This window comes from Lolium rigidum, chromosome 7 (assembly GCF_022539505.1).
Source record: "Lolium rigidum isolate FL_2022 chromosome 7, APGP_CSIRO_Lrig_0.1, whole genome shotgun sequence".
Lineage (NCBI taxonomy): Eukaryota > Viridiplantae > Streptophyta > Magnoliopsida > Poales > Poaceae > Lolium > Lolium rigidum.
This window is the reverse complement of record NC_061514.1, coordinates 254,047,436-254,057,377: the sequence shown is the minus strand read 5'-3', so window position 1 is coordinate 254,057,377 and position 9,942 is coordinate 254,047,436. Positions and strand designations below refer to the sequence as shown.

The 9,942-nt window shown below is 48.9% G+C and overlaps 1 protein-coding gene across 1 annotated transcript; it reads left to right on the top strand.

The window, feature by feature from the left end:
• Nucleotides 1–4,923: 4,923 nt before the first annotated feature.
• Nucleotides 4,924–6,086, top strand: LOC124669566 (cysteine-rich receptor-like protein kinase 10). Its single transcript, XM_047206159.1, has 2 exons — nt 4,924–5,826; nt 5,955–6,086. Exons 1-2 carry the CDS (start codon nt 4,944–4,946, stop codon nt 6,035–6,037), a joined length of 966 nt encoding a protein of 321 aa, XP_047062115.1. The 5' UTR covers nt 4,924–4,943; the 3' UTR covers nt 6,038–6,086.
• Nucleotides 6,087–9,942: the final 3,856 nt, after the last annotated feature.

The following is a 9,942-nucleotide window of genomic DNA, read 5'->3' as shown; positions in this document are numbered from 1 at the left end:
GTCATACTAATATACTAGAGAATGTGCCTCCACCTAATATACCAGGGCATAGATTCTAAAATATCAGGCAGATGCAGAAAAACCAGCAGTCAGATTCTTTTCCTCTCTTTTTTTTTAATAAATCGGTGAAGAGAACTGCTGCAATTTCTCTTCATGTACTGGTTTGATGAAGAGAACTGCTGCAATTTCTCTTCATGTACTGGTTTGATGCCTGTCTTCCATACTGGATCATTCAAATTTCTTTTGATATTGTTTCACAAGCAGAGATGATTTCTTCTGTAATTTGGAAAACATGTGTTCTTGGATGTACTCCAACAGCAGCAGCAGTGGTAGAGTGATGACATGTTATTTAAATGTGGTATTGTTCTCTCATTCGAGTATGTATAGGTAGCGCCTGTCAAGTACTTGTTATCTTTAAGATCTTGTGGTAAGTGTACGTCCTGTGCATAGTGACCATTGTGCATTCAATTGATAATGTGTGTGTTTCTCCATAGTAGCTGAATTGTACTCGTTTCATTTCTAATATGCAATCTTGTTCTAATATACGAGTTGCATAAGGGTATGTGGCTTGGCTGCTGCTGGGCAGGCAGTGGCGGCGAGTTCACTGAGCCGCAACTGCGCTGGTGGTACTATCTCGGTTTCGGCCTCGACGAGTCGCTAGGGTACCGACTCATGGACTAGTCGCACAGTTAGTCACGACTAGTCGAGGTTTTTGGTTGGTACACAAGTACCGACTCATAGACTAGTCGAGAGACTCTTTATCCTTGATTCTCCGAGGTGATTCCTTGAGTTGATGACCTGTGTCAGGCCATCAAGTCATTGAACATTTATTTATATAAGTGGAGCTTTTTTGACTGGATTGTGCTACTGGTGATGTTTTTTATATGGTCCCTGTTTGTATTTTTCCTCCAATGTCTGAAATGAATAATGGTCTTTTTGCTGTCTTCTTAGAGCTTATATACGCTCCTAAATCTGATACTACTTTCTTCTTGATATAGTCTTTGCTCTATTTGTTGTGATGTAATCCTGATGGTTGCATTTGATTTAATTCCAGCTTTGTGTTTGTGTGTGTTGTGCTATTTTTTAATCCTTTCCATATGTTGCTCATGAATTTCTTCTTGATTATTGCCACATGGTACTGGTGGAGGCCCTATTATCCTTTTTTGGTCCTCTCCACAACATTGAGTTAATTAGTTTCTACTACCTCCGGACTGAATTAATCGACGCACCCATGCTGTGCATGGGCAGGACTCCCTCCGCGTCTATTAAATCCGACCGGAGGGAGTAGATACCAATTGCATCTCCAGGTGCTTCCGAAGCAATGCTACTAGACCTGTAGACCATCTAGTCAGGTTCAGCCAATTTCTTGTACTGTTGTGTTGTAAGAACTAACATGGTTTAGTTTGGCTAGCACCTATACATCAGAAGGGAGTCTCCATTTTAGATATGGAAGGGATTTTCCTATATGTACTTGTTAACTCCAGTGTCGTTTATAGCACAAGTGCTTAACATGATTGGTATTTAACATTTTGCAGCATGTCTTTTCTTCTCCAGATGATATGATTCACTTGTTGTATTTGTGCAGTTGCAATCATGTGCAGATGAAGGCGGCAACTACTTACTCGCCAACCGGCTGCATCATGGTCCGGCGTGACCTGGCTCAGGTGTTGCTGGCCACGGCCTCCTGCGCCTCGCGCACAGTTGTAGTCCCAGCTGGCCCTCGGGTTCCAGTACTTCCTGCTTCCCCCTCCGCCCAGGCTTCACGGCTTAGGTGTGTACAGGGCCGGTCCTGAGATTTCGAAGGCCCGGGGCGAAATTAAAATTTTGGGCCCTTCTTACTATATTTTTTCGCATGCATAAGACGATAAAAAACAAATACTTTAAGTATACCCAACTGCAATATTCATATAAAAATAACAATGTTTACATGATACCTTAAAATTTTCTCCGCCAATTCCTAGAAGCAAAGTCCGTGACGATGGAATCAATATCAATCTCGTCCACTAATTTCTTCTCGATACATAGAGTTGTCAAACCATTTAACCTCTCATGAGACATTACAGATCTCAAATAGTTCTTCAATAATTTCAATTTTGAAAAGCTTCTTTCAGTTGATGCAACCGTCACGGGCATAGTAAGTAAGATTCGATAAGCGATAGAAATATTAGGATAACAATTCCCTTCTTTGACAAACTCAAAAATCTCCATAGCAGACATTGGTGTATCAGGTAAAGTGAACTTCATAACACTTAACTCAGAAATAAGTGCGTTCAACTCAACATCACATGTATCAGGTTTACCAGATTTACCCGGCTGAGTAAACGTTTTTGCAAATTTAGTGCAATGTTCTTTCAGTTGAGGACCATCCAATGCCTTCAAAGATTTAGAACTCATTAAAACTCCAAATATACTTTTGAATGACTGGAGTTCTTCAAATCTGCGCTTCAAAGATGTGGTCGCCATATCGACCATAACCAAAAAATTGTTAACTTTAAAATCCTCCTCCGATTGAAAGATTGCTTCCTCACACTCAGTTTCATCAAATTGTTAATCAAATATCAGAACACGAATTAGGGCATATAGTAGAATTCCAAGAAAACCGCGACGGGCGTTATTCTACGCAAGATTGAAGACAGGGGACTGCCGGACTTGGAGTCTGGGACTGCGGCGGACAAGCAGGCAGGCAGCAGGATGGCCTGGGTAGCAGATCGTCGCGCACGGTCGCCGGTCGCGATCGGGAGAGCAAGAACAGTCGAGCGGAAACCGCCTGGGCGAGGCAATAGCCGCGACGTTTCTGTTTCCTATCGATCAAAGGGGACGTTTCGTATATCGTCGTAGCGATCCATGTAGGGATGTAAATGGTACGAATAATTTCCGCTCCGAATCCGCATCCGTATCCGTTTTTGAGGATATGGTATGCATTTTTAGAAATCCGCCGGATATGGATACGGATGCGGATAGTGATCAAGCGGATATCCGATGGATACGGTAGAGGATATGGTATTGATACTATCCGACGGATACGGATTATCCGCCATTTTTTGCGGATTATCCGAGGTCCACAAAGAGGATAATCCGAAAAAACTAGCCCAACCCTAAATATTTAGATAATATAGTTAGTTCATCGGCCAAACTATGTATTCTATTAGCACGCAATTTGCTTTCTTGTACGAACAAGTGTGTACATTTAGTTATAGTCTATAATTACAAACATATTTTACATAAAAAAATATACTTCTATTTTTTTATGTATATTTTCTTAATAATCCGCATCCGATCCGAGTCCGGTCCGAATCCGCTCCATATCCGTAATCCGATATAATCCGCATCCGAATCCGCATCCGACCATTATTCGCTCCGATCCGAATCCGTTACAAAAATATGGTAAAGGATATGGTAAGAGCAATATCCGATCCGATCCGATCCGTTTACATCCCTAGATCCATGGCCCTGTATGGTCGATCGGATGAAATCATGGAACGGTACGTGCGCAGCGCTGAGCGAAGTCATGGCCGGCCGGCCGGATCGGAAGCGAATACGAAAATAAAAGGTCCAAAATATAGACCAGAGCCTATCTAAAAACGTTAACTATTTTTTTATGCAATGTATAATAAGCCTATATAAAAAATATGGGCCCCTAATTTTTTTGGGCCGAGGGCGGCCGCCCCGCCAGACCCCCCCTAGGGCCGGCCCTGGGTGTGTATATCCGCTTTTCACCTTGTCTCCTCTATGCGCCTCTCTGTGTATTTATTCTCCTTTGACAGAATGAAAGAAGTTATTAATATGATGTGCTGGCTGTAGGGTGCGCACTTTGCAGTTATAACTTTTGACACCTAGTATAAGTTACCTGATGCATGGCCAGGTGTCCCTTTTTTATGGCCGAATTAGCTTTATTATGGACTTTTAGTTCATAATACAAGCCACTGTCTAAATTGGTAGGTTAATCTTGCTGGCTGATTACTGTTACTATGTGAGTTTGCATATGAAAATGCTTGTCGGATGTGTATATTTTTTTTTTTGAATGGAAGCATGGTGTGTGAAACTGTTGATGTGGTCCATCTTTATTTCTTGGAAGTCTTGGAGTACATCGATCGAACGATGTGGTCGCGTATAATAATGATGAAAAAGAGAAATAGAGTAGCGAGCAGATTAATAAAAGAAGAATGAGAAAATGAAGTGAGGTGATTGCGTCCCCAAGTGGTACTCCATCCCGTGCTTGCAGTCAGGGTGGGACTCGTTGATGTATGCATGCATGCGCTGAGTACTAGTACAAGTAAGGTGTTTTAATTAATTATCTCCGGCTGTTTGACCTCCCGCATTTGCGTGATTCAAAAGCTAATAAACGCGCGTTCGAGCGGCAACTAATCGGTCGATCGGTCCAGCTGTGGGAAAAAGTGGGCGATGGAGAGAAACCCGAGCGCCTGGACCGACCGACCGCGAGAAGATCGAAGGGTACGTCCGCTAGCGATCAAGAGGAGTCACGCGCGAGCGCATGGACGTGTGAATGGATTAACTCCTTCCTGCATGTGGACCTGAGCGCCTCAATTGTATGATTCAAAAGCTACAGTAATTAAACCTGAGCGCCTCTTCAATTCCAGCTGGACCGACCGCGTCAGGAAGGGCTTCTTCGACTCCTGCGCGGCGTCACCAAGAAAGGGCAGAGGAGAAAAGGAAGGTCATTTGCGTTGTTGCCGTGTGGAAACCGTTGGGGAAGATGGACCACGTCACCCGGTCGTCGTCGTCGTTTGGTTCTTCGAAAGTCATGTCGCGGTCGTCCACCCAGCTGGGCGCCGCGCGCAAATACCTGGCCCTACTAGTAGTACTAGTGAAGCCAAACTAGCCCCACACGAGTCAACACCCTCCTTCTCGTCTTCTACACTTCTACTCTGCTTCGCCACCACCGCATTCTCTCCACGGCTCACCCAAAGGTCCGGCCAAACACCATGGCCTCGCACCACCTCCCCTCCTACCTAGCCCTCCTCCTCGCCTTCATCCTCCCGCCGCTGGCCGCTTCCCAGTGGCCAAGCTGCGGCAAGAACGGCAACTTCACCACCAACAGCGCCTACCAGGCCAACATCCGGGCCCTCTCCGCCACCCTTCCCAAGAACGCCTCCTCCTCGCCGACGCTCTTCGCGGTGGCCGCAGTCGGCACCCGTCCGGACACCGTCTACGCCCTCGCGCTCTGCCGCGGCGACGCCAACGCCTCCGTCTGCGGCGACTGCATCTCCGAAGGCTTCGCGGACGCGCAGAAGCTCTGCCCCAACAGCAAGGCGGCCACTGTCTACTACGACCACTGCTACGTCGGCTTCTCCTCCAACCAGACCCTCCTCTCGCCCACCGGTGGCGATAACGGGGCCCTCATACTGACAAACCAGCAGAACGTGACCGCGCCAGTGAGGGCGTTCGACGCCGCCGTGGGCGCGCTCATCAACGCTACCGCGGCTTACGCGGCCGACAACTCCTCCAGGCGATTCGGCACGGGGGAAGCGGGGTTCGAGACGGTCGACAAGGCGAAACCGAAGATCTACGGTCTCGCGCAGTGCAGGCCGGACATGGCGCCGCCCGATTGCCGTAGCTGCCTCGCGGAGATCACCACCTACGTCCAATTCATGAGCGGGAAGCAGGGTGGTAGGATTCTAGGACTGCGCTGCAACTACAGGTATGAGCAGTATCCCTTCTACACCGGGCCTTCGCTGCTGCAACTTCCCGCGCCATCCATCGGGGCAGCTCCATCTCAAGCTCCAGCTCCCACGCCGCTGAACGCGACGCCAGTCTCTCCAACGCCGGTGGATGCAGCGCCAGGCTCGCCATCGCCACCCGGAGGAGGTAAAGCCTAGAGAAAAAAAAACTTCACTCTGTTTACACGATTCATTTGATCACCTGAGAAAAACATGCAGAATCTTGTTGAATTATCTTCAGTGTGTCTTGTACTGACTTGCGTCTTTTGTTTACAGGAAGCACAGGGAATGGAGCTGCTGGAATTTTAGCCATTACACTGCCAATAGTCGCTGCAATACTGGCTTCTGTTGTAATTTAGAGCACGATTAATTCTTGACGATCTTGCCGGTTGTGCATCTTGGCTGATTGCTTAGAGCATGTCTAACAGGCTCCGTATTTTTTCGTCCCTTAAAACGCGAGTAGAGGGCTCTGTATTCACTTTTCGCCGGCCGAAAACTCGGACGAGCTAGCAGAACCTGTATATTCTGTTTTACGGGGTGGGGATACGGGGTCTGGTAGCTCGGACGAGTTTTCAACCCCTCAAAACAGGGTTTTTTGACCAATTGGATATTAGAACCAACACAACATTCACATAAAATAAATATTTTACATCACACAATAATCGTCATAATTATTACAATAATGTTTTTCGGAAATGTCAACAAATATTCTAATGGAAGAATTAAACAAATAACAAATGTTTCACACATATAAGAATAGGAAATGAATGTTGCACACATACAACAATGGGAAATAAATGTAATAACTCATTGGCCATGCACCTGCCAATGGTGATCAATCAGATCTTGGGTGAGCTGGTGATGAGTCTCGGTATTTTCAATGCTTCGATGAGCTGCAAGAAAAGCTTCAATCCGATCAGGGTTCCTCTCGGGCTGCACTCGGGTGCCAACATTGTCATAGAAACATGGCAAGTTCAAACTTCTTTCATCTTTAATGATCATGTTGTGAAGAATCACACAACATGTCATGATATCAACAAGAGTTTCCTTGTCCCAAAACCTTGCAGGACCCCGGACAATTGCAAACTTTGCTTGCAAGACACCAAAAGCTCTCTCAATATCCTTGCGGCATGCCTCTTGATTTTTGGTGAAGCAAGCTTCCTTTCTTGTCAAAGCCTTGTCCTTTTTATCTTTTATGGACTTGACAAGGGTTGCATAGTTAGGGTAAATACCATCTGTGAGGTAGTACCCCATGGTGTACTCATTGTTCATAACTTTGTAGTTACAAGTTGGAGCTTCACCCTTAACTAGTCTTGCAAACAAAGGGTATCTATTCAAGATGTTGATGTCGTTGAGTGTCCCCGGTAGTTCAAAAAAGCATGCCAAATCCATAAGTCTTGAGAGGCCACAGCTTCAAGAACAATGGTAGCATCACGGCTTTTGCCACAATACATTTCATGCCATGCTTTTGGACAATTTTTCCATGTCCAATGCATGCAATCCAAACTACCAAGCATCCCCGGCCACCCCCTCTTTTCATTGATCTCCATGAGCCTTTTTGTATCTTCCTCATTTGGAGCTCGGAGATACTTCTCTTCATACAACTTGATCACCATGTTGGCAAACATACGCACGCAATCCGTGGTTGTTTGCACACCAATGCGAAGGTACTCATCGGTATAATCTGCTGGTATACCGTATGCAATAACCCTCATGGCGGCAGATATTTTTTGATATGGGCTAAATCCCATGACTTGGGCAACGTTTCTTCTTTGCTTGAAATAATCGCAATTTGCCTCGCAATTTTTGACGATTCTCTCGAACAAAGTCCTATGCATTCGGTACCGTCTACGGAAGAGGCGGGGAGGATAGGTCGGTACCTCAGCAAAATAATCTTGCATCAGCTGTTCGTGGCCGAGTGCGCGGTTCCGCGGAATGCACATACGCCCCATCACGGATCCTTTCCGCTGATCCAGCAGCTTGGCGCGGTCCTCCATGTGCTTCACGCCGAACAGGAGCAGCATCATCTCCGTCTCGTCGTCGTTGAGCAACTCGTCGATGTCCGAATCGTCGGAATCCGACGAGGACCAATCGGTCGACGTCGCGTCCAAATCCGCCATGTGCACATCCTCCGAAGCCATCTACCATGGTGTAGCATACATCAGCCCCAAACACGACCATTCTACCGGCGAGAACGAAGAAGAACGCGGCGGAATACTCACCGGCGAAAACGGCGGAGAAGACCGCGGCGGGAGGGCGGCGCGCGCGGAGGGAAGTGGATCTTCGGCGCGGGTGCGGCGGAGGTGCGGCGGGCGTCGACGCAGCTCGGCGCGGCTCGGCGGGCGGCGGAGGGGCGCGGATCTGACGGATTCCGGCGGCGGCGCGCGGGTGGCTGCGGCGGCGCGCGGGGGAAAACGGGTGGGGGAACTGAAATGTCCGCGCGCGGTTTCGGAATTGGGATACTGGTTTGGCCCTCTATCCCCGCTCCCACCCCGCACAAGTAGGGAGCGACCCGTCCCGTAATCGAAAACAGCAAAAATCGGAGCGGGGGCCGTTTTTACGGGGTCTGCTAGACGGCCGGGTAGAGTTGAAACCCCTATTCTGGCGGTTATTATACGAGTTGGCCCTTTTAAGGGATCTCGTTAGACATGCGCTTAGCTATAGAAACTCACTTGTGAAAGGTGCCTGTTGGAATTTATACCACTCTTCCTGGAAAGTGCTTTTGGCTCAATTTGAGTATTATGTTCGCTCAAGTAATATTGGCAGCATGCGCCTGTCATGCACGCAGCTAGTTAGCCCTATATTTAAACATCACCACCGCCTTTTGATATTCCAACTTTCAGACGAACCGCTAGCCTCTCTCGGGTTTCCTCGATCCCTCGTAGCTATGCCCCGTCATCGACCTCGATTCTGTTGTCGCTCCTTCGATTCTGACGCCGCCACCAAGCTTCAGGCATCCTTAGACAAATACAGTAAGGGCATCTCCAGCAGCGCGATGCATTTTATTGTTCGCGAGCGTCCGTTTACGTCAGCTGTTGTCGCCACGCTCTTGTCAGCTGCGGGGTCAGGGGCGTAGAACACCGCTTTTGCCGCCGCGTGCGCCGCCTCACGCTGCTGGCGGGCCTGCTGCTCAAGTGCCTCCCGCCGCTGCTGACGATGTGCACGCCAAATCTCCGTCCCTCGCCGCCGCCACTCTTCCTGGGCGGCGACGTTGATGTCGAACTGCGAATCCGGTGGTGGAGGTGGTGCTGGAGGAGACGACGGTGGAGGGAACTGGCCATCGCCGGGGCGGTTCATCATTGCACACTGGTGGTGGAGGAGACGGCGGTGGAGCAACGAGGGTTGTGCTTGTGGTGGAGAAAGGGGTGCCGGCGGCTGTGGTGGCTGCCATTGAGCCGGGAGGGCCTTTTATAGACGCTGGTGTCGGGAAGAAAGCGCGGGAAGAGGCGAGAAGAGGCGGGAAGAAAGCGTGGGAACGCGCGGTGGCGTGCGAACGCCGGCGACGCGTGGAGGCTGCGCAGCACCGACGAGACGTCTCGGCTGCCCCTCCGTCGCCATTAAGGCAAAGATGTCGTCGTGTGTCACTGCGCGCGAATAACTTCGTTCACGAGGTAGGCGATGGTTAGGTTAAAATTCAATGTGCCGCTGACGGGTCACCCCGCCACTCCCCGCCTCGCTTTTCGTTGTGTCCGGCGTGTTCAGAGCGTCCCCTGTGGGGTGGGGATGGGCTCGAGGCGCCGGACACCGTATCTGACCGCGCCGGACAAAAACGGGTTTGGAAAGTAAACTTTTTTTGTCCGACGCGCTCCAAATCTCTTTGGAGCACGATTTGGAAGACGTGACTGGAGATGCTCTAAAAACTCCACTGCAAGGGCAGATCCCATCAGATTCGACAGGAACCTATCGTTGTTGCCGTGTGGAAACCGTTGGGAAGACTCACATGGAGCAGTTCACCCAGTCGCTGTTTGGTTCTACGCGAGGTCATGTCGCAAGGGCCACCGCGGTCCTCGACGACTCGACCCAGCAGTGGTCAACTAGCCATCACCGAAGCTGGCGTGCAATTACGTAGCCCCAAGAAGCCAGGACTATGACTTTGATTCTCATTCCTCGGACGTTGGTTTCAAAAGCCTATTTGCCATTGCCGTAATTCTCCAGTACAATCTCACCACTTAATCTCATTGTAAGCAGTGTGCAACCTGGATTCAAAACCTTGGTCTTGGCTTTTCTAAGATTAGTAGATTCCCTTGTTTGTCCACTTAAGCCG